Source organism: Lichenostomus cassidix, chromosome 1 (assembly GCF_008360975.1).
Source record: "Lichenostomus cassidix isolate B80296 chromosome 1, HeHo_3.0, whole genome shotgun sequence".
Taxonomy (NCBI): Eukaryota; Metazoa; Chordata; class Aves; order Passeriformes; family Meliphagidae; genus Lichenostomus; species Lichenostomus cassidix.
The window spans coordinates 20,514,130-20,539,350 of NC_139479.1; the positions used below are offsets into that span (position 1 = coordinate 20,514,130).

General features: G+C 37.1%; 1 protein-coding gene across 6 annotated transcripts; it reads left to right on the forward strand.

Moving 5' to 3' along the window:
• The first annotated feature begins 1,510 nt into the window (after positions 1 to 1,510).
• Positions 1,511 to 24,913, forward strand: PNPLA4 (patatin like domain 4, phospholipase and triacylglycerol lipase). 6 transcript variants are annotated; one of them, XM_085052512.1, is made up of 9 exons: positions 1,511 to 1,904; positions 2,789 to 3,097; positions 3,839 to 3,965; positions 9,540 to 9,724; positions 13,669 to 13,763; positions 13,926 to 14,061; positions 17,360 to 17,425; positions 22,066 to 22,218; positions 24,143 to 24,913. In XM_085052512.1, exons 2-9 carry the CDS (start codon positions 2,939 to 2,941, stop codon positions 24,203 to 24,205), a joined length of 984 nt encoding a protein of 327 aa, XP_084908638.1. In that variant the 5' UTR covers positions 1,511 to 1,904; positions 2,789 to 2,938; the 3' UTR covers positions 24,206 to 24,913. The 6 variants fall into 6 exon arrangements, with proteins under 6 accessions (XP_084908638.1, XP_084908630.1, XP_084908657.1 ...); XM_085052504.1 differs by having other exon boundaries at positions 1,524 to 1,904; positions 24,094 to 24,913; XM_085052531.1 differs by lacking the exons at positions 1,511 to 1,904; positions 2,789 to 3,097 and adding an exon at positions 5,553 to 5,698 and having other exon boundaries at positions 3,889 to 3,965; positions 24,094 to 24,913.
• The last annotated feature ends 308 nt before the right edge of the window (positions 24,914 to 25,221 follow it).

Sequence of the window (25,221 nt, forward strand, 5' to 3'; positions counted from 1 at the left end):
CCTTCACCAGCTTCAGTCCTTTCTCTGGACATGCTCCAGCACATCAATGACCTTAAGAAGTCTTACGGCCAAAGGAGACATGAGGGTTTCTCTTTATGGAAATAAACTAAAATATAAGAAGTTCCACCTCAACTTGAGAAAAAACTTCTTTACACTGAGGGTGGCAGGGCACTGAACAGGCTGCTCAGGACGGTTCTGGAGTCTCCCTCTCTGAAGATATTCAAAACCCACCAAGATACATTCCTGTGTCACCTGTTTCAGATGACTCTGCCTTGGCAAGGGGGTTGGACTAGATCTCCAGAGGCTACTTCCATCCCCAATGATTCTGTGACAACTGCTACATTTGAGGCAACATCTCATATGCTGTCCTTCGCAATGATTTCTGCGTTTCTTTTTTGACTATCCCAAATTACAGGTTTAATTCTCACCAACTCAGAAAGCTTCATCTACATCACTCATTTTCCAATTCATTAACAGATCAGACACAGTACAGAAGGAACAAGAGGCTGACGTAGTTGAGTCCGCATCTAAAAAAATGGTCTTCCTGACATGTTTGTGATTTGCCACAGCCGTCAACCAGGTATTAATTTAGAGGCAAGTGTGGTCTTAATTATAGTACTGACCACTAAAAATTAGAACTCTGGCTATAATTAAGGCAAGAATTCTTTTTCACCACCAGGCCTCATCTGGAATTCTCATCTAAAAGCTCATCCTGTAAACATGGGGAAAGAGTGCAGGATGATGAAATGAGCAGGCAGTTAACTCCACAAGATGGTGTCATTGCTGTAAGACAGTCCCAGTCTGTTTTGTAACTATTGCTCTTTAACAGTTGAAAGGTTGGTTAAACTCTGGATACACCCTGTAGACAACACAAGGTGCCCAAGACAACAACACAAGGTGTAGACAACACCAACAGAGCTGTACCTCCTTCTAGCCATAATCCATCCCAGCATCTCTTGGACACTAGAAAAAAAGCAAGGACAATGGATGGCACAGGTGAAGGAGATTAATCCATGTGAAATCTAACATAGCATTCTTTCACAAGTTTAGTAACCCCAGTCAGACTCCAGGGAGTGTTCACACATCGACACATCTAGATGGCTGTCTACAGACATCTCTTCTGCCCTCCCTCAGCATGTCTTCCTTCTCCACTGCTGGCTGCAGGACCATCTGCATCTTTAATTTGGGTGCCCTGTTTGCTCTCACCTGACAGAAGGGTGAGTGGACCCACCGTAGTAAAACGCAAACACTCACAAACAAAAAAATAAAACAAACAAACAATCCCCCCCCCCCAAACAAACAAACAAAAACAAAACCAGAAGACAAAAAGCGGGGGTGGAATTTAATCTTTACTGCCCTCAGGTCAACCTGTCAGCAACAGGCCGCTCTTACGCATGTGCGACACCCGCCCACACGACAGGAGTGACGGCCCCCGCAGGGAGCGGCACCAGCCCGCCCAGCGCCGCCGGCCTGGAGGCGAAGGCGGGGCGATCCCGCCTCACGACGGCGGGCTCCCCGGGTGGCAAAGGCGGGGCGATCCCGCCTCACGGCCGCGGGCTCCCCGGGTGGCAAAGGCGGGGCGATCCCGCCTCACGGCCGCTGCCCCAGAGCCGCCGCTGCCGGGCCCGCGCTGCGCAGGCGCTCGGGGGCGTGGGCCGGGTCAGGACCGGGGAGGACCCGCCGCCCCCTCGGTGACCTCCCGGTCCGGCCGCGATCCGATGCTGCTGCCGGGGCTGCTGCCGGGGAGGTGGGGCCGAGGCGGGCACAGTGCCGCAGCTGCCTGGCGTAGGCCGTGTTAGCCCCACGGGAGGCCTGCGGGGAGGGAGGCGGCGGACGATCGGGGACGGGGTTGAGGTGACCGACCTCTGCAGGGCCTTGTCCCGCCTAGGAATCTCCCGCCTGCTGTAAGTGTCCAAGTTTAGAACGCGCAGTGGCTGCGCTTTGGCGTTGTGTGCCCCGCGGCTGTCACTTCACGTTCTGTGTTTGTTACCTTTGAAAAATCTGTCATGCCCTTTCAGCTCTGTTTTACTTGTTTGTGTTGGTTGTTTGCTGAGCAGAAGTGGAGGTAGGAAAAATGCAGTTGCACCATAGGCCTGATCTCTTGGCTCACGAGATGAAACAGAAAACCTGTAAATCACTTACTTGGCCGGGATTAAGTTGGAAATTGGCAGTGTTCTGCTGCGACCTCGCCGGCACAGGGTCACACTGGGACTGTTTGCAGTGGTGGTCAGGCAGGAACTTGCTTTTTGTCTGAACAATTCCATACATTCTTCTTTATGGTCAAGGTGTAAACCAGGCTCACACTGGTGTGAGTAACCTTTGTGCTATCTGTGTGACATAGAAGATGACAAGGTCAGCATGCTGGAGTGTCTCCTACTGGGATCTTGACATCTGCACTTCGTTTTAGCGATCAATTGTTTGAAGTTGTTGGATCACTGTATCCACAATTTTTATCTGAGGTAGAAGGAGCAGTGTATTCACGTTGTTAATCTTAAGGGAGAGTTTATTTGCTTGGGGTTCTGTGTTGTTAACAGTTTTAGTCCTTCATGTCTCTGAAATGAACGATTGACTTTATGATCACTGGTGAACAGCACGGTACCTGATGGGGGCTGGTGAGAGGGAGAGAGAGAGGAGCTGCTGAACAAAACTGTTTCGTTGAAGTGAATCAGCTGTTAATGCATCTGTGTTTTAGGGGAAATGGGTGTGAGGAGGGCCTTGTTACAGTACCAGGGCCTTGATGAGCAACTAACCTTTCAACTAATTTTTTTCCCTAATGTCTTTTAAACAGGGAATGCTTAGAAGAAAATTTCTGCCTGTACTTCTAAGGTGCCCAAGCTCACCTATTGACACTTCCTGTGTAACTTCATGGTGAAACAGCTTCTGAGAGTTATCAGTTTGGTTACCACATCATCTGGATCCAGAGACCACTTTTAAGAAAATGTGGACTGCCAAAAGGCTTTGTAGTGCTCAAATACTGTTGCTCCAGTTGAAAGAAGGCCGATTGTGTAGTTGCATGTTTCCCAAAACTCATCAGCTCCGGACTGGAATTCCAAACTACTGTACTGTAAGAGTGCCACATAACAGAGTTAAATTACAGGTAAGTATTTTTGTGATGTTCTGTAGGTATAAGTGATGTGTGTAAATACAGTGATAAAATAATTTATTTTAGACTCTACAGAGCTAAGCTTTTGATTTTGCAGCATTATTTATGAAGTGAAGATGCCTTCAGTTTATCAAGGTAAAGGGGCAGGCAGCAAGTGCTGGAGTACTAGTGTTTCAGAATGCATTTTTCTGTCTGATAGTTCTAAGTTGGGGAGAAATGTTAATTTTCTTCAAACGATACTTCAGACAGTAGTGCATGGTAACTGACAGGCTGATTAGTTAGAGTGACAGTTGTTTAGTGAAAAACAGGACCAGAATTCTCTGGAAAATGACTTAGAGATGCAATGTTGTGCAACAGGGTGTGGGGAGGAAGTGGGATTGGCAAGGGAGGATAAAAGTATAAGAGTTTGATTATAAAAAAAATCTGTAGATATAAACAAAAATAATGGGAAAGGGCACAAAATTGAAGCAAGTTTTGGACACAGGCATATCCAAATGGCAATGTTTTTCAATATTTAGTTAAATTCATCTTTAAAATATAAATTGCTGCATGTATAAGTAGTGGAACATTGAGGTTTGAACTAGTTTAGTGGGGGCTGAGCAATTAAGAAATTCATCTAGTTGGCTCTACAACTATGTTGATTGACTTTATTAATCTGTTTATTGTTAAATAATGTCATTTAATATTTGCTGTTGTTTCTATTTCTAATAGTAATATCTGGCTCTGTGATTGCAGGTTTCCAAGATAAATGATAAACAGTCAGTAGTTGATAGAAGAATGGCTACTAGTGCAGAGGGAACCAAAATAGCTGTTGGAAAAGGTCCCAGTGGAGTATGTGATGGACGCCAACATTCTTTAGAAGGTACTGAACTTTTTGCCACTCTCTTCCTAAGAAGTCAGCCTTCCTTGCGCTCTGCTGACATCATGTCTGAAGGACCAAGATGATCTAAAATCTTAATTTGAAAGTTTTATATCGTGTCATGTGTTTCTTTTTAATTTTATGGAGATTATACACAATTGTTATAGTTTGCAGAAACTCACATGATTTTCTTAAGGTTCTTAATGGCTGATAAGATTATGTACTTTTTATTTTATTTTTTTTCTATAGCTTGTTCAAACTGTTATATTCACTGAGGGCTATGAATTTTTTTTACGGTGCGCTATTTCTTCCTGTTAAAAATATGAAAAAACAAACATTTCTATGTATGGTGATTTTTGATTCAGGTAAATTAGTAGTTACACTTATGACCATTCTTTTAGCTGTGCTGCTGAGCTAAACAGTTCTTTCCGTGACTTTGCGTGTTTTGTCATTCTTTGCTAATAACTAATCCTCAGATGTGCTGTTAGACATCATACTTTTCAGCTCCTGTGCTTCAGGGTGCTTGGTCATTTGCATTCTATGTATATTTAGATTTTGTTTGTAAAGGCGTTTGTACTGAAGTTGCTTTGGGCATTTTCAGTTTTTGTTCTCTAGTGGGATGACAGGGAAGTAGTTATGACGGGTTAAGTCACTGGGATGGTGTACCATGTTTATGTAATTACATTGCTCAGGAAACAGTCCTGTGAGAAACTGTTGTGCTATTTCTTGTGCATGACAATCAGAATGCCAGTACCTGTCCTAAAAAAGCTGTATGGTGCAGTGCCATAATTCTTCTGTACAGCCTTGTCTCATTATGTACATTCTCTTGAGGATTTGCATTACAAAATGGATGAGATACTGCTGAGTAAACAGAAATGTCCCACCACTCAGTAGATTTTTAATCACTAGTGGGGATTTTTTGTTCACTTGGAGATGTGGTAATCTTTTAAAGAGAACTCTTAGGTTCATGTTTATTCCTGAATGCTCCTGCATTATCTACAAAATAATGAAATTGAGCAGCCCTAGTGTTCTTCTTGTACATATTTTCTTATGCTTTTGTTTTCTCTCTTGTAGAAACAGAAGCATTTCTGTCCCTTTAGCCAGTTGAAGTCTTTGTTTTTTGAATCTTGCCCATCATGTAAGATGACAACATTTTTCAAAAAGCAGCTGCAAAAGTGTTTGCTATGTCCTGTTAATGTCATATCTCTACAGTATGTGCACTGTCCAGCTGAATTGTACTTGTGCATCTTCTAAGGTTCATTGAAATGTTTTCTTAAGACATGCCAATATGATGAATTTGTGTCCATAGATATTAATATCCTTAATAGTCACAATTTATGCTCAACTCTTCTAAGTATATTTGTTCTGAAGTCTTGTGAAACAGGTGTTTTATACAATTTCTAAGGTAGCAAGATTTCTGGTCTCTGCTCAGGCAGCTGAAAGAAATGGTTTGTGTCCACATGTGACTGTGCCCTATTTCTGTTAGTCTATAAGAAATTGTCCCAGAATAGTCATAATGTAAACTTAACTAAAATTCTCTGCTTCCTCTTTGCAGTTTTTATAACCATACTATTATTTTCTGATCAAAAGGGCAGTGATCTACCAGATCATCAAAGCAACAGATATTTTTGAATCATACTTTCTCTGAAATACACCATTATAACTTGCAAATCAAGTGATGCCATGACATATTTGCAAGAATCAAAAGAAATGGGAAAACTTATATTCTTTTAAAAGTGAGTGTGTTGGTTTCCTATTTCTTGCCTTTCTGATTTTTACGGGACATTCATCTGATGAATGCTTTCTTATCTTTTCCTCTTATTTGGAGATTTCTTTGCAAGGTGAAACAACATTGCTTGACTGCATCTGTGAAGCAAGTAGTTCCTTATAGAACTATGATTCTTACTTATGTGGGTCATCATTGTAATCTGTGTCCTCTGTAGGTTAAATGCTTTGTTACAAATTTGTTGAAGACGCCTCAGTTTCACCCACTTACCTGCAGGTAGATGCATAGTACTGACTGAAGATGTAATGTTCTGTTTCTTCTCTGTAATGATGAGTACTTGCAATACTCTACTGATTTTAATATTCAAAACAAATGAAAGAAGACCTGATTGTTTCACCCAACAACAGACAAATGCTTATCACGTAGGAGCTAAACATCACAAGATTTTCAAGTTAACAACTGGATAAAGCCCTGACCAGCCAAATTTGATCTGATATCTGACCCTGTTTTGAGCATAAGAAGGTTGGGCAAGAGGCCACCTGAATGATACTATGATTTGATAATTTTTTTCTTCCTCACTGTTTACCCACTTAGAGGGTTGATAGATCTATGTGCATACCCCATTTCTCAGTCATGCAGCTACATGTAACCACTGGATCTGTCATTTGAGCGTGAATGTGAATTTGGCAATTAACATTTGTACTGAGGAATTTTTAAATTTTATATGTATATGACAAATACATAATGGATACCTGGAAACTGATCCTAATTAACAGAAATGTAGTGCCTAAATAACACAGCCATACTAATTTGCAGTTCTCTTGGGGAATCTGTAAAACAGTGTTGTATTGTATGCCATACAAATCCAGTGGGTCAAGTACTTCACTAAAAGTAAAATAATTTGCCTTCTTTTTAGGTTGTTATAATTTAATAATTTTGGGTTTGAAATTAGTCTGCTCTTCACAGAGTATGAGACTAGCAGCATTTTTGAACAGTATTCCTTGACTGGAAATCTTAGCACTGCTTTTTCTTCTTGTGTATTCATCTCTTACTGAATCCTTTTGTCAGTCAAGTAACTGATGTGAATACTCATTCAATAATCACTCTGTCTCTTGGGTAGGGAAATGAAGGAGGCAGAGAAGTGTGGGATCTAAATGTTAAGAAATTAACTCACATGAAAGAGTGAATGCCATGAATCCAGACACTCAAAAAAAAAAAGTGGTTACTCCCAGGAACTGATAATTAGGTAGGACTAAAGCTCATTTAAGAAACTACAATTTCCACGTGAAGGCATGTAAGAGGAGGCATGGTTATCTGACTTTAGTCAGATACGTTCGGTAGTTTTTGATCTGAGATTCAAATAGTTTCTTTAGTTCACATAACCTCCTTTTCTGTTCTCGCTTTAGAGAAAAGTACCAGCTAGTTCTTTATACAATGAAGTGTGATTTTCTTCCACATTTGTAGTGAATTTTTCTTTTTGAAAAAAACTCTTTAATTTTTTTTTACTGTAACTACACTTTAGATACTTTTTTTTTTTTAAATTTGTGAATATATTAATTGTTATCCGGGAAGAGATACCTTCTGGAGTATGAGCCTTGCAGAAGGTTTAGATGTGTATGTACATGTATCTAAGTATCCCTATACTTTATTTACATAACCTTATTATTGTACACTTGTGTTTCTCAGTTACATTTCATAGGTCTCTTAGATGTAAATATTTGGATTTGTGAACTCATACTTTTCATATTTTTTGAGCAATCAGATGTAAATGTAATCCTTATTTCATATAATGCTTCATATTAGTGCTGTCTTGATCTTGGGATCTGTTTTGGACAGAAATGAAAGTTGGTTCTTCCATTCCTGCGTCAGAATGCAGTTGCTTTAACCAGCTTCACCTTTTTGTCAGACTGGTCTGTGATGCACATGCATCTTTGTTCCTAATTTGTAGAAGGTATGGAGACAGCTGCAGCAGCTGATTAAACTCCCAAGAGTTTAACTGTCCTGAAAGGAAGCACATTGTGACATCATACTTCAAAGTCTCTTTTAATTTTCTTCCACTCTAGTAAAAAAAATCAGAATACAGTTGTGTATGTTCTTTTCCAGTAATGTCTTGAGTAAACTTTTTTTATCTTCTGTCCAGTGCAGTGATTTTTCTTTAAATTAAAAGATCCTTCCTTTTTTTAAAATAGTAAGGCAATTTATCACTTCATTCCAAATGCCCTTCTCTCCTACTGTCACAGCAAGAGTTAACCTCTAACACTTTCTATAAGTACAGGTATGTTACAGGTGTTACAGGTATTCCTACTCTCAAGTGGATATGGAAGCATTTCCAGCACAGTTGATAAACTAGGTGTTTTAGCAGACTGACGGATGCCCCAAATATTCCCTGGCACTATGAGATGACCTCTCCCTCCCTCTCTCTGCCTCTCTCTCTCAGTAAAACAGCAAACCTATTTAGGTTAGATCATTATGTCTGATTTTGATCATGCTGTAGATAAAGCAGTTGAGTTTACAATGTGTTATGTAATGGTTTTGAAAGCTGTTTCTTATCCTCATCTTTCCTGCTCTTCCCATTTCAGAGATGAAGAGGTATCTTTAACAAAGATATGTTGCTGTACACGTTTGTCTCTCTTCATCAGGACTGATACAACAGTTTCTGTCTTTTATTCCCATTCGTATTGAGATATACCCAAGTATAGCAGTGGGTTATTTTTAATTCAATACTTAGATAATGTGTACCATATCTCTTACATCTGTACAATATAATCTGTGGAATACCTTGATTTCATAATGTAGTTATTTGTAGAAACAGAAGTGCTAATAAAATATGCAACATTCTCTTTTGTTTATTTAATTAACTATCCCTGATAATCAGAATTTATGCTTCCCATTTGTGGGGGTTTTTTTGTTTATTTTAAATTCTACCCTTGACACCTTCAGTGTGTATGCTTTCATGCATTTAATGCTTTGTGTTTTACTTTAAGGTTTTTTTATCCTTTCTTATTTTAATAGTAACAACAATATATGTTGTGATTTTCTTTTTTAAACTAGTAATTACCTTAAAAATTTGATTGTTAGTAATTCTTGTAAGCAAATGAGTTTCATCGATGACAGAAAAAATCCTCTCTTAGAGAATTATGATGAAGTCAAGCCTCTGCATCTGTAAGGGGTTCATACAATCATAGAATGCCCTGGGTTGAAAGGCTCCTTAACAATTGTCTGGTTCCAACCCCTCTGCCACAGGCACAGACACTTCCCACTGTCCCAGGTTGCTCAGAGCTCCATCCAACCTAGCTTTGAACACTGACAGAGATGGGACATCCCCAGCTTCTCTGGGCAACCTGTTCCAGTGTCTGACCACCCTCACAGTAAAGAATTTTTTCCTAGTATCCAATCTAAATTTTCTCTCGGTTTGAATCCATTCTACCAATCCTGTCACCTGATGAGACAGTGGCCAGCAGTTTTATAATTAATTTGATTTTGTAATAAATGTGGCTAACAATATTTGTTCTCCAAAAGCATTCTTTTATCACTTCTGAGTATCTAGTCTTTGTTTGCATTTCTTTAACAAATTAGATGAAAATGTGTAGTTATGTTGTATATAAAGGTATATATTTCAGATTGATTTAAAAAGGGATTTGTGCTAACGATTATTTTAGAGTTGTTTTCAGTTTTGGAGATACTAAACTAACTGCTGATTATTTGACATATTAAGTAATCAAAAGCTTGTACTGTTCTCAAATAATCTGCTTTTTGTTATATAGATAGGGTATGTTATGTTTTCTATGCCAAAAGAATAGGTGTTTATTGCAAGACAAAATTTTTCTGAGTGTGACACTTTATTTCCACAGCCCAAATGAAACACATCAACCTGTCCTTTGCAGCTTGTGGCTTTCTGGGCATTTACCACTTGGGGGCAGCAGCTGCTTTTCACAGGCATGGTAAGAAGTTACTGAGAGATGTGAAAGCTTTTGCGGGAGCTTCTGCAGGATCTCTGGCTGCCGTTGTCTTGTTAGCAGTGCCAGAAAATATAGAGGTAAATTAATAAACTCGTAGGTATAGGCCATGATAATTTTCAAAGGACATTTTTACCTATAATCATCTTCCATTAAGCTTATTAAAATGTTTTATTTCTTGTTTTTTTCTTCTTGTTACTTGCTTGGACCAGGACTCTTGTATGGTGTTTTCATTAAAAATGTTTATGAGCAAAAATGTTTATGACAAAAAAAAAATTCATGTGAACTTTATATTTTAAGCTATGTAATTACAAATCTCATGTGTGTAGCTGTTGAGTTGTAGGCAACCAAGTGTACCTTAATATACCAAAATATATATTTACCTAATGATGGTACATTACAGAGTGAATCATCGTTCTCTTGGCTAGAATTAGGCTTTGTTAAGCAAGTGAATGAAAGGAGATGAAAATGGTAGATGGAGTGTGTCTTCATAAACACCACAGACCGGCTCTGATTTTATCTTGCTTCCTGTGCTCCACTGAACAGAGTTAAAGACTTCTGCATCTCCTTTAGACTCAGTGCAGCCCATACCTTAACAGCCCCTGGTAGGATTAACCCTCGCAGCATTCTGTTCTGACATGTGTCTGGGTTGTTTCATCTCGAGAGATGCTGCTCCTTTCTCGCTGTGGATATGGTGTCATGCAGAGACACCAAGGTTATATTCAATGACTACAATGTTACAGAGAGTATTAGGGGTTTTTTTTTTGGTGTCTGTTTGCTTGATTTTCCCCACAGGTTAAAGCTGCTTTGCCCTCCTGAAGTATCTATAAGGACATTGCCTTCATAAATGCAGAGGACCAGGCATTTCCAAAATGTTAATATTTCTTTAATATTTTTGATTTTTATGGGGGAAAACAGGCTGTTAGATTTTTGGTCTAAGTTACACTTACTTTTCAGTCCAGTGAGCATCTGATAACTTTCTCTAGGCCTTGCTTATTTCACTTCTTTTGATTCAAATAATAGTCCCAGCCAAACCCCACTGCCATTGATCTTTCTGTTTGTTTGTTGGTTGTTTCTGGTGGGATATGAACTCAGCTTGCAGCATTAACTATACTTCTGTTGCTTTCAGCAGTAGGTTTGTCCCTGTCTTCTTTCCCCCACCCCACTCCCCTGGGAGCATTCTTTATATGACTTGGTATTGGGCAAGTTCCACTCTTGTGGAGAGAACCTCATTGTATTCTGTGCAGGCATTACTCACCTTCTGTCACCTCTCACTGGTAGTTCAGTTTCAAGTTCACCTGCTATAATGTGTACCTCTGACTTTAATTTCCTCTGTGGTGAGCATGGCAGCCCTTTGTTAGCCCAAGGAAATTTTTCTGCTTATTGCAGACTCTGGGTATGAGCACTTGTTCTTAGCCTGGTCCAACTTACAGAGATCTTTCTAAGTAAAAAATATTAGAACAGTTTTTAGTTTTTGTTTGTGGAAACTAAGTCTATATTACATTGAGTCTGACGTATTTTTCCTTAAAAGCTTGTCATTTTGTTGCAAACTGAGGAAAGTTTCATGAACTTTCTAGTCTTTTCATTTTTATATACTTTTTAGTTATTCTGTTATATTGTTTAAATGGAAAATTGAGACTTATTTTCTCAATGGGAATGAATAGTTCTTTCTAATTCTCATGGAATTTAAGTAAAGGCAATGTTCTGTACTGAATAGAATTAATTTTTAGTATCAGGATAATTACATTATTATCTTTACTGCATTTCTAGCCTGAAATATTTTATATCCACAAATATAGCTCTTAATCAGTTATTTATTTTTTTCTTTTCTTCCTCCTTCTCTCCAGAGATGGTAGTGTTAGTCAAGCCATAATTAGGATTTTCTGCATCTTCTAGTCTCAAAGCTCTAATGTAACCTGTCCTTACCCTGGAGTTGTTGTAACATTGAAGATTTGTTGTTATGACTGTTGCTATTTTAAGAGAGTCTTTAAATGTTTTTCTCTTGTATATTGGATTTTTTTCACTGTTTGAAAATTCAGGGAACTTGAGAATTCTAAGGACAGTTATTTAGTTATGGATAAATAACTATTTATTTTAAAATTGCCTTGGTCATGTTTGATATCAAGTTTGCTTAACTCAATACAATACAAACAGTTACAATTTCTAAACATGGCCTCAGTCACTATTTAAAATGTAGGTGAATTGTTTAACAATTCTAGCACTCAAATTCTAAACCAATTCATAGCTGTAAGTTGTCCCTTTTGGGAGCAGTAATTGAGAGTCTAGGTACAGTCCCTTCTTAGCACACGCAATATGGAAAGTAGTTTTCTGTCATTCACCTATATTTGGATTCATCCAGCTCTCTGGTACTCTTAGACCCTGTAACTTTATTAAAGCATCTTAGGTATTGAGATAGCAGTTCTGATGTGCTTCTGGGTTTTGTGGGTTTCTTCTGCATTTAAAGAGGGAGGTGTCTGGATGTGCCTCTTTCTAGCAGACTGACTGCAGAAGAAGGCTACCTGCATAAGGTAGGACAGATTCAGGTCTTAGTGGATGTAACTACTTTTATATATTTTAATTGGCTTTGAGCTGACAGTGGCAAGTACCTGGTGGTGTAAAGGTGCAAATCTAACCAATGCAAACTTAAGTAACACAAATATTTATAGTGACTGTTTCTTTCAGAGGTACAACCTTTTAGTGAGCTTCTTTGAAACATTTATTCAAATGCCACATAAAGAAAGTGGATGCAACAACTACATTTCTGTCTTTCACTTAGATGAGTGCTCTGTTATAGAAGTGATGTGAGGAAGTTAAATTGCTTCAGTCACCTGGCTCTGATCTCATGCTAATCCTCACCCCAACTCCTTCCTTGTTTTCCTTTCATTAGATCCTTTATCCTCCTCCTCCTCAGTAGGATACATTCATGTCTCTCTGTTTTTTTCCTTTTGTTTTCATTAGTCACTCAGTCATTTATTTTGTTACTAGAAATACATTAGTTCACTGTGCAGGGACCTAATAATCCAGGAAATCCAAACTATCTTTTACTCATGTGGCTATATGGGTGAATATGGGTATAATAAATTTATAGAATACCAATTTCAAAAGGTTGAATTATTGAATTTAGTTTTTTCCAAAGTCCCTAAAATCATTAGAGAAGTCTGCGTGAAAGGATAAAAAAAAGGATTACAAATATTGAATAGTGAGTCTTAAGCACTCAGGATCATAATGCGTTGTTTCAGTATGTTATGGCTAAAAAATAAATGATACCAATTCCTTTACTGTTCCTTTGGAGTTCTTATGACTCACACTTCAAGCTATTTTTCTGCAGTCATTAATGCTGGGTATTTCAGCTTGTGTAAAAGGTTCTCTGTGCAGGAAACTGTTGCCTGGTTTTCTGCAGTGTCTTTTCTTCGTATGTCATCCATCATAGTTTTCCATTCATTAAATACTTCCATAGCATTTTATTAATTGAATAGATGTCTTTGTTAGTAGCTTGTTTTTTGCATTAGTGAGAAGAAATTGCTGTGGGTTTTATTTTTTTATTACTTATAAACATCTTAAGGTACTTGTGTCTGGTTTAAGTACTGAAGTAGACCTTAAAATAGAAGGTGGCTTTAGACTTGATAATTGTTCTTGTAATAACATGATCTAGGGGACTGATTATTTAGCAGTGTATATAGAAATGTAGAATATAGAAGTATAGAAATGTGGTGTGTATAGAAATATGTATATAGTACATGGAAAAATCGCCTTTAACTTTCCTTGGTTGTTAAAGTGGCATTCTTGTAAGAGTGTATAATTTTTTTTTCATTAGGGATTTTTTTCTTACAAATTAGTCCTTAGAAAAGGATCAACATTTTGTTATGCATGTCTCGTTACAAACCAGGCACATACAGGAAAATATTTCAGTCTGATCTTATAACTCTTTTATTAAAGCTTAAGCCTCTAGTATATTTTATGTACTGCAGTTAACATGCTTCCCATCACTAAAACATCCTTACTGTTTAATATTTTTCGTCTCTAGAAATGTAAGCACTTTGCCTATGGATTTGCAGAGGAAGTCAGAAGATTGAACTTTGGTGCTGTAACACCTGGTTATGATTTTATGAAAACACTTAGGTACCTATCTTAATGCTTCTTTAAGATCTCTTTGGTGTTGAGCTCCTCAAATGCAAATGGAGAGTGTGTTTATTTCTTCTGTACTGTGGAATGCTCACCCTTTATGTATTTGGGTTTTAAAATTACGGCGGTGAGTAATGTTGAGCGTTTTCTTTCCTCCAGGGAGGGCATAGAGTCTATTCTTCCTTCTGATGTTCATGAGATAGCTGAGAACCGTCTCTATGTGTCAGTCACTAACTCAAAGAGTGGGGAAAATCACTTGGTTTCAAATTTTCCCTCCAGGGAGGACCTCATTAAGGTAATAAAGTTGAAAACTGCAGTTGTAAATAAAAATGCTGGAATTTCTTCAAGGCTTAAGAGTATATTGTTAATTGTACAGTAAAATCACTGGTTTACTCAGGTAACTACTCCTACTGCCAGTGGTGCTACAACCATAATGTAAAAAGTGGAAGCAGAATTTGATCCTGCAGTTTCACAAATTTTGCTAAGATTTATTTTGTGTTTGTGTGTGTTTCCTTCATTGGTTATTCAAGTTCTACCTTGTGGGCAAAGTGTTTTTAAAAGTAACGGGTAACGAATTGTTGCAGTATATGGAAACACAATACAGAATCTCTAAATGTTGTAAAAATTTTTGCATCTCTCACTTCACTGGTATCATTTATATTATGTTTCATCACAAAAGAAAGTACAGGAAGTTTAAAAAAAATGGAACAATTCCTACAGGTGCTTGTGGATAATAGATATAATGTAATGCTAAGTACTGTATATAAACTGCATTTTAACTGTAGCTGGAAAGTATTTCTTTTACTGCCCTTTTCTTCATTTTAATACAACATTTTAAATTTGAATTGGGATTGTATGCATAAGATGATACAAGATGGTAGGAGCAATTCAGATGATGTAAAGCAAATGTTCTTGCTAGTAACTGATTGTATCTTAGTGGAAGACATAATAAGATACAGCAGAATAAAGGAGGAAATAGAGTAAGGAATTCCTTCTTTCCTTGTCCTTGTGGATGCTTAGAGCAAATAAAAGATTCTTCATAGTTATCACCTTAAAAAAAATGCACTTGTTAACAAAACCTCAAAGTATGCATTGGGAGTTTGCCTTTAAAGTATAATTTTTAAAAACTTGGCCCTATTATATTCTATGTGGACAGTCAGTTCTTAAAGTTCATAGGATTTCATCATGCAAATATAGTTATGCAAAAAGTTCATCTCAAGTTATGCACTGTTATTTCTAGCTGTAGTGTCCAGTGATAACAAGCATGGAAATTATTATTATTTTAATTTATGTGGTTTTGCAGTGAAATCTTGTAATCTGGAGACAATTAGAAACATCAGGATGACCTTGGAAATTTGTACATTTTACTAGTATTTCAGTAGTTTTTTTCATTGATTTAGCCATTTCTGTTCTATTCTTTTGTTTTCTGTGGTAGCAGTAGGATGGTTAGGAATAATAGTAATAAAGTTATACATAATTGCTCATTGGAATACATTCATATTGTTTGGTCTTTCAGTCCAGCTCCTGTTTTTTGCATGCCTTCAACTTTGCCTGTATCATGAGTACAACTGTCAGAATGTTGGTGGCTGCTGCAGGAGCAGGGAGGGTGGAGCTTGTTAGGTTGTTTTATTGTATTGTCCCTTGACATGACTTACATCCAAGGCATGGATAAAGGTATTCCTGGGCCAGCTGCTTCATAAACAGCAAAACTGCACTGTCATAAATCTTTCAACTTCGTATGGACTCGGTTTCAATGCTTAACAAACAAGCCTCATGGTTCCAAAGTTTTTCATAATGGCTAAGCTTTTGCTACCATGTTAAGCTTTTACCTTTCTTTACTATTCCTTGAGGACTTGTAAAGGCAGTTAATCATCTCCCACTTTTGAAATAGTCTTTACATATGTGAAGACAATCATCTTGTATCAGCATTCCTAGACTTGCAGTTCTTAAACTGGAGGTGAGGAGGAAGAGAGGCATGATTGTGTGTTTGTGAGGGAGCAAGGCACTAGTATATTTACCTTTATTATATATATATATACATATATATATATATACTGGTATATTTACCTAGCACCAGTGTGCCTAGAAGTCCACACTGGTCTGGTAGTGGTAGGGAAATAGTGAAAGTATTTGTTCTTCAAACTTGTCCTTCCTCTCCTCACTGTGAAGATCTAAGTGACTTTATAAGGAAGAACAGCTGCTTTCTTCAGTCCTCTTGAAAAGAATCCCAGCTTTGCAGGGGTCACCTGGTTTTGACTATTCCTTCACTAAATCTTTTTTCCCCCCTTTCTCTTAGTTTAGAAGGGCCAAAGTAACTGAGATGGAGGTGAAGAACAGAGGAGAAAAGGCACTGGGCTGGGAAAGCTGATGTTGGGAACTTGGGAGCTTTGTTTTACACTTTTGTGAGCAAAAGGCCTCTGATAGAGAAGTAGCTGCAGTTTCACATAATGAAACTGAGACTTTATATCTGAGCTCAGACAAAACTCTACATCACTGGAAAGAGAAATAGGCAAGAAAATAGTTCTCGAAGTGAACGTTGAAAACTTCGTATGCAGATACAGTCTTAATTAAAACTTGTTAGGGGAGCAGAGGTGCTTAATACTGAAAGTAACTTAAATTTTGTAAAAGTAACTGTAATTCCACCCAAAAAAGTTGAGGCATTTTTCCTTCCATAATCTCCAGAGATTATGACTTTTCTGCACTCGATCATCTTTCACACAGTGCGTACACCAGTTTGTGACCTGGGGTTCTGTTCCCCAGGTTGGTCTTTCATGCCACCACACAAGCATGAGCATATTCACCCTATTTAGCTGTATGAGAATTCTGACATAGTGCACTTTGTCCATGCATTTACCTTTTCTCCTTGAAATGCTGCATACTGATTGCTTATATATATGTGGGTGGATATATACATATGGCCACATTCTCTCTTAGGAATTGCTATGAATGAATAGAAAGGTATGTGTGTGTGCCTAGCTACACATGACAGGTGTACTGGTCTAAAAAAATTTAAAATTGAGAACAACTGTAGACAGCAATGAAACCATACAACAGAGGAAGTAGTAGTTTGTTAATACTTGAATGTATTAAATCCACTAAGTATTGACATTGGTAAAGGTATACATATGTGAATTTTTAGGGTGTTGATGGTGTTTTTGAAACTTTGAAAATCTGATTTATTAGAAAAGTAAACACTATATTAATATGCCAACAGAATGACTGGGTCAACTTCTTTGACAATATAATGTGCATATGCATTTCAGCATATGCACATTTAATTTCTGCAAAATCGTAGATTTACTTCGCATTGTGCAAAACTAAGTTCATACTCTCGAATCATGTCAATCGAGTTAATTTTTGATATTTTGTTTTGAGAGTTGTCACTGTAAAGTCATAAAAAACAAACCCTATTGAATAATTTTAATCACATTTTGGCATAGTACAAGAAGAAGACATTTTGAGATGACAGTGGATTTATGTAAAACTAATATATTGCCTGGTAAATATGTATAAAAATATATATTGGTTCAAATTACTTTTTTGCCTTTTCTTGATTTTTGTTCTCTCTATTCTTTCTGCTTTTTTCTCTCTAGGTCCTGCTAGCAAGTAGTTTTATACCAGTATATGCAGGAATTAAGCCAGTGGAATTTAAAGGACAGGTAATTTCTCATTAACTACCAACTTTCTTTTTATGTGTTCTTCATTTATGGTGTAACTATTTGATCTTAAGGGAAAGCAACTTCAGTACTATATTTCGTATTTCTTTTAAGAAAACCTTTTCACAGTTGTCTTCATTCAATCTAGCTCCATGAACGTTTTTGTCTTTCTTACATAAATATATTAACACTTCAGGAATAATTTTAGAAGCATGAAAATGTCTGTTTCTTTCTTTCAGAGAAATACTACATGATACTTCATTTCCCCTTTCATACAAATGATGCCTCTAGAACCTCTATAATCCTCACAGCCCCCCTGCCAAAAAGCTTCACAAAACCCTATGTATTTGCTGCTAGCTAGATAGTTGTTATGTCAGAAAGCTTGTCAGCTTTAGAATTATATATATAGCAATACATGTCAGCCGAAGTATTGGAAGAGTTTAAATCAGTATTGATTGACTGCCTGAGTTAAATGGAGACTGCTTGCAGCTTCCCAATGTCTGGAATTTTGTTGATTGGAGTCTATATGTTGCTTGTGCAATTCTAAAGGGGACATATGGTTATTTTAGGTTCATTCTGCCATTAGTTAAAAGGAAGAAAGTGTCATTGTTAAATTTCTTGTAGTATTCTTTCAATTAAGAAATTGAAAAATTGGTTTAGAGTTTTGTCCAAAAGTTACTTAAAACCTGTTTCACTGGATGAACAGTTCTATTATCATTTGCATAGGCATTGTAATATTTACGGAATCCTTTTCAGACTTTTTTTTTTAGCCTTTTAGTATTTACTGCAGCCTTTTTTCTAGGGGAAAGTTCTCATTCCTTCCTGTCTATTTTTTGCATTCAAAAGTTAAATCAATGAAAGTTTTATGGGAACTGGTTCTTCTGTTACTTGAAAGCTTCTTGTCATTCTCAAAGCTTCTTACTGCTCTCCGTTAGTGAGATTCAGAAAAGGCAGTTTCTGGGAGGAGGTTGCTTTCATTTATTGTTACTTGTTGGAATAATTAGTTCTGCATGTCTGCACTGACTTTTCTCATTCTCTGTAAAGCAGTACATGTGTGGACTGGGGATTTTTTTTTTTGAGAGAGAGAACTGTTGCCTGTAAATGCTTCTGACTTGCAGTCTTTAGTCCAAAATGTCTAGATGTGGGTGAGAGCCCTCACTTGCAATAGCATTCCCTTGGTTTGGAATAGTGGGTAATGAGGATATGTGGGTGTGTAGTAGGGGACCCAAAGCACACTTGTAGAGCCAGTACATGGCATGTACTGTCATGGCCCAGACATGTAAGCATTGAGTCAGTAAGGTGGATTGGATATGGATTTGGCTCTGCAAGGTCACCTATCATATAGTATCATATTCCATAAAACTTCTGAAAGCTCCACTGTAACAGTCGAGGTTCTGTCTGCCTGTATTTACCCTAGTTTCAGGAGGTAATTTCCTTAGGCTATGGGTCCATGGCAGCATGGAATCAAGATTACTTCCTGCTAGCTGCTTCAGTGTAGTGGCTTTATCTGTGCTTTAGAACAGTTGGTCTGGATCTGGGGTTACACATATCACCTGCACACACATCACCAGGTCATCCAGGAGTGTTTCTTAAATGTACTTCATGGTGTTACCTGTGCTATGTCACCAGCTACCATTATGCATGGTTAATAAGGGTGTATGGTGCACTTTTGCTGAAGCAGTGTCAGAAAACAGTCAAACCTGTTGCTAGCCTGTCCATATGCCTACAGAGACTGAACCCTAGGGTAAAGATTGTACTTTAGTTTTATTTTTAGGAAGAGTATTTTTTAGGATACAATTGGCTTCACAGGGAATTAGCTAGTGTACCTGTAAATGTGCAGGCCTGCAGGCTAGACTCTTGGGATGAATAAGCTAAGTTTCATGTTAGTGTGGACAGAACATTAGTCTGCTCATAGTACATTTACTTGTGGTTATTGAGCTGAAAAATAATCTGACAAAGAGGGAAGTGTAAGATGATGTATGAGAATTTATAGTCTGTTAGTGGCCTTTACCAGATTGGACTAGTTTATTACCAGGGTTGGGGATTTCAGGTACTTTGGACTAAACTTCCAGTAACACTAGTGCAAACTTGCTCCTTTTGAAATTATCTTTCTTTGACTTGTTTTATAAATGTTTTATAACCAGGAAACACAAGGGACTAGAGCTAAATATTTTTGAGTGAAAAGCAGTTTCTCTCAAATGCTCAAAAGCAAGTAACAGAATCTACAGAAAAGAGTGCCAAATTAACAGCATTGCCTATGCCTTAGTACACATTTTGATTTTCAAATAAATGTTGAAGTTCCATAAAGGGAGAAGGGGGAACAATAAATAATCAGAATTTTTTAGAAATGTTAGAACTTTTAAGTTGTGAAAATACTAAGTTATACTTGTGAAAAACATCAGTAATGTAATTTGTTATGATGTTTTGACATGGTTTAGACAGGGATTCCACTGTACTTTTCACTGTAGGAAATGCAACAAAAAGCCACTTAGTACTCCCAGAAACATTGCACGTAAATCAATAATAAATTACCATTTATAGGCTAACACAAGAAAGCCTTGGTGCTAGAAATGTTATGGTGTGTTGCAGTTTTATTCAGCTATCACAGCAATGCTGTAATGGGAGTTTGAGAAATCTGAAAGATAGCTGTAAATGATTCTGGAATTTTGTTCTTATTTGCATTCTTTTCCAAGGTGAAACAATCTCACTCAGCATTGAGAAATTTGATGTTTGTGCAGAGTCAAGGAATTCAGCAGTGCGTTATGTGTAGTGACATCAGCTAATGTCAAGAGTCAGGTGCTAAAGCATATAATGAAACAATAGGATTAAAAGGGACATAGAAACTACTTAATACTTGTAGGTTATATTACAAGATCAGGAACATAAAACTGATCTGAGAGAGTGAAGAAGAGGGTGGTGTGGGGAGGACTGTGGATTCAAACACACATACATGGATGGATGGATGGATGGACAGACAGATAGGTACCATCACTACCCCTTTGCTATGTATCCATGTGTTAAAGAGTAAATCAATGTATTGCCGCATATGGGAGTTCACAGAGGAAGTCTTCGGTTGCATGAAGTCAAATGTGGTACTGGGAGAAATCTGTATAAAATTAAAGTAAGGTTTGCTTTAAGTGAGAGTAGAGGGCACAGCTGAGAGGGATCTAAATAAGTGGTGGCCCTCAGAGAATCTCAGGGGCTTCTGAAGAACAAACACTGTAACCGGAGTTAATGCTTCCTGTATAGCAGTAGCTATACTGAGAGCTAGTGTCTTGCCAACAGCCAGTAATACACTTTTTGTGAGAGAGTTTTTTTTGGTTTGTTTTGGGTTGTTTTGGTTTTGTTGTTGTTGATGGTGTTTGTTTGTTTTTTAAACTTCTGTGACTAAATTCCTGTGGTGTTTTCAGAAATTTTTGATGCAAAACTGGCATTATTTTTCCATTTTGTGATGGTCACATAGACAATGACTTAGAGCAGGAAAGCAGGCTTTTGCTTGATTGGTGCTGTAGAGTACTAGTACAATTTGCCATTTCTTTTTACTATTCTGTGTTAATGTAATTTGAGGATGATATTCAAACTCTTAAGAAACAGTGAGGTGAATATTACTCTTTCTTACAGCATTTCAACTTGGCTGGCTTTGCATGTCTGCACTAGTCTACATCTTACATAGCTAATGTTTGTTTCCTTTATAGTTAGTGAAGACAAAAGCACTTTTTCAGCACAATTAAAATAAGATATAAACATCTACTTTAGGATAAGGTGAATCACATGCTAGAAGTGTTTTCTTGATGATAAAGGAAGTGTAAAATTACTAATTGACTTTACACATCTAAAGTTCACTGACATGCATGTGTTCATCAGACCTCATGTATGATGTCAGTGAATCCATCTAGCCAGCAGACTGGTGTTGAATTTTGGGCTATGCATGTAAGCACAGAAAGAAATAGGAGGGTATAAATACATTAGCAAGAGATGTCACAGCTGTCCTCTTTATATTGGAGTGGAATTTGGCCCCAGGATCTCTTCTTCACTATACTCAACTCCTGCAGCAGACTTGTCTACTCCTGCTCATGTCATAGTTGTTCAGCTCCTTCCCACCTTTGCCCTCCACTTTCCATCTTGTGCTGTCTTGTGCAGTGTGTGTAAGAAGACATGAGGCTCTGGAAGAAAAATCACAGAAGAGTGGAATCATGTGGTTTAGCTTCTGCAGTCAGAGTACCTGCACATAGAGATTGTACAGCTCCTATTGTCAATCAGAATAATGTTCTAGAGGAGTGTACATTATCTGATACAGTTCATGTGTAATATTAACAGTCTTGTCTTTCCATGTATGTGCTGAGAAAAATTCCATAGGGGGCTTTTTATTTTTTGATTAACTAAAAAGTCTTGTAAGTAGCTTGATAAATACTTTACATGCAAATTTGCACATTATGTCGAATGCTCATTGATGCAAATCTCTGTGTGTACATTGTCAGTTCCTTGATATTTATAACACATACTGAAGCTTATTCATTGTATTCTTACAGGGAAACTTGTAAGTTTTTTTGAGAGTGGAGGAGGCAGGGTCAGGAAGGGGAAAGTATTGCATTATGATCATACTATACTGGTGCTACTTTGAAAATATTTCTGTTTTCCCATAGAAGTGGGTTGATGGTGGCCTTACCAATGGGCTTCCTATCTTGCCTGTTGGAAGAACTGTGACCATTTCCCCTTTCAGCGGTCGATTAGATATCTGTCCACAAGATAAAGGGCGTGTGGACCTGTATGTTAAATTAGCAAAACAAGATATGATGGTAAGTTGCTTGTTTATTTACTTGAAAACACTAAAAAGTACTTCTGCAGTTACATTTATATTTAAATGTTGATTCTGTGCTTACGTATCAGCTTATGTAAAGTTTTGGCATTTTCTGTTTTGCAAATGGAGGTTAGACCTTTTCTTAAACCCAAGGAAAGGAAAATGTAGAATAAAGAAAGTTTGAAAAGCATTGATCTGGAACAAAACTGAGCAAATTATAACAGGCTTTTCAGTGTAAATAATACTAGGTTTGCTTTACATATCAGCTGTCTTTGACTAGGAAAAATATATATAGAAATAAAGTGGAATACCTCAGGAGAGGACAACTACAGAGCATTTCTTCATTCTTACTGAAATCAAATGCTCTAACTGAATTTAAAATGCAAGTTTAAGTTGTACATTTGAAATTATATGCAGTGACTTGTCAGTTCATTGCACAAGAGAGCTTGTGAATATTTGTGACTGCAATGCTTTTCCAGAAGTTCTGTTAGAAGTTGCAGAAACATTTCTGTATGTTGAAATATGAAACTGATTTTTATTTCATGCTTTTCATCGTTGACATTTCTGTCTTTACAACCTTTGTATCTCAAACTTTAACCATAGTTTTGCTTTCAACATCCTGAATGATAATTCTAGTGATAGACCTAGTGGTCAAAAAAATTCCCTTAGAAAGAAAGATTAAAAATAATTAGTACTTTTTTAGAGTTTCTTTGTAGGTAGTTTTTAATGTTTCCTTAATTTTACTAAAATTATTGTTATGTAATGCCTTTCTAAATTGGATCAATTTTTGAATCTTTATAAAGTTTCACAGAGAGATAGTAAGCATGGTAGTACTTGGTTAAAAATTATAAAGTATTAGATTATTGATTTTGTACATCTTGGAAATTTATGCAATCACTGTATATTTCTTGGTTGGTTTTTTTGTATCTAGGGGATGAAAAATGAGCTGGTGATTAGTTTAGTTTAGAGGCAGAAAATTAATTGCACAGTTGCATTGCTTCTGGGGTCATGCATGTGCAGACAGTGCAGAATCCCAGGCAATATTTTAAACTATTTGATTTGAAGCACCTCTGCTTTTAGAGTTGTAAAAATGATTACTAAGAATAATATTTCAGCAATGTCGTAATCTGCATAAATTGAAGAGTTGTACATCTTCATTTATCTGTATTGGAATGTGAATAGTTTTCTGTCTCTCCATCTCCTAGTGTCAGAATTTGAATAATTGCTTACTTCAAATGATGAAAATGATTTTGATATTGTTTCAAAAAATTGTTTATAATAATGTCGCTGAGTAATAAATTAATTATATAAACAATTTTTTCAGAACATTATTAAATATAATTATATTTTTAGTCTGTTTTAATAAAGGCTGTATTCAAGAATAATGCTCTAAAATCTTTTTACGTTATCAGAGTGACCACTTAAGATGCTGAGTAGTTCTGAATTTGTTGGTAGTACAAGCTATGTTTATACTCATATGTTAAACATTGCCTGGGAATGTTCCCAAAAATGTGGTTGTTTGCACTAGCAAGTTGTCAAAATATTTCCTTGCACAAGTTTAACATGTGCCAGCTACCACTCTGCCAGACAGTTTCGGAGGGTTTCCAAAGTTGAAGTGTTTCAGAAACTTTGGGCAGTGTTACAGGCAGACAGTCTGTCTTGGATGCTGTGAGTTTAATTCTGTGTGTGTGGACTGTTTGTGCCAGTTTGTCCTGGCGCTCATCACTGACCCTGGACGTGGTTAATTCCTGCTGTAGACACAGCTATGCCAGTCTTTTCATTTTACATATGCTCCATGAAACAGATGACAGAACAGTCACATCTAGATAAGTTGCTTTAATAAACTAATTTGTAGCTTCTTGCTCTGTTGCAGCTGTCTCTGGCCAACCTAGTAAGACTTAATCAAGCTTTGTTCCCACCAGACCAGGAGAAAATGGAATCATTGTACCAAAATGGCTTTGATGACACTGTACGCTTTTTATTGAAAGAAAACTGGTTTGAGTAGACAGCTCGCAGAAAATAAGCAAAACATGATGACTGTCAAAACACAGCTACAGGCATCCTAGAGCATCTCAAGGATTGCTGCCCCAGTTCCTGTTCATGAAAATGAAAGTCCCAGTGGATTTCCATCTGCTTCTGCTAAGTGTCAGTTGCACTCCACAGACCTGTATAAGCATGTCAGAATGGGAGCTGTACATGCCTGGTGGATGTCTTGTTTTGAGGAGATTCTGCTTAGATTAATTTTGCTTCAGCTGGGGACTTGAGTGTGGGATTTGTGAAAAATTTCTGTTGTCATAATAACAGAAATTTGGAAAAGTCTTTTCCAGTGTTATTTGAAAAGAGAATTGATGTTATATCAAGAAAAACTACAGTCTGTATTCACTTAACATAATTCTGTGTGTTAGTTCTGCATATTAATTGGATGCTCCCAGTGTTATTTATCTAAAATATAACTTGCACTGTTCTAAAGGACTTGAAAATTAAGTACTAGCCACAAAAAAACATTTGCACTCTTATGTGTTTTTTCACATTAAAAGTTCTTTTTTCAGTGAATGTTTTCATCTTTTAAATACTACCTGAAACTTTTAGCAGAAATGTGATATAATAATAAATTGTAAAGAAGGATGTAAAAATTGTTATATTTATTATATTTTCTTCCTCTGCCAAAACTGAATAAATATATTTTCTTGAAACTTTTGTCAAGAGTTCATTTACAAGTTTCTTGGAATGCTGTAACCATCCATTTATCTACTGTCAGTCTACTGGAGAGTAGTTGATGAGAGTCAGCGGGTAATGAACCGAGATTCACGTACCTCGTTATTTTAACATTCACCTTGCAATGACTACCTTAAGTTCAGGATTTCCAGTCTCAGTGCCTAAATGCTTGTGTGGCTAAAAGCAGAACCTGCACTCATCAGAATTTTGTCTTCTGCGGGACTTGCTACGCAAATAAGCTGCATTAACTATTTAAAAAAAATATTACTAATATCTTAAAGAGGTG

Excerpts from the sequence above, each read along its gene's own strand:
- PNPLA4 (XM_085052504.1), top strand. The coding sequence starts at position 2,939 with ATGTGGACTGCCAAAAGGCTTTGTAGTGCTCAAATACTGTTGCTCCAG. Across the intron at positions 3,966-9,539 it reads ACGCCAACATTCTTTAGAAG|CCCAAATGAAACACATCAAC; the intron begins GTACTGAACTTT and ends TTATTTCCACAG. Across the intron at positions 22,219-24,093 it reads TAGCAAAACAAGATATGATG|CTGTCTCTGGCCAACCTAGT; the intron begins GTAAGTTGCTTG and ends GCTCTGTTGCAG.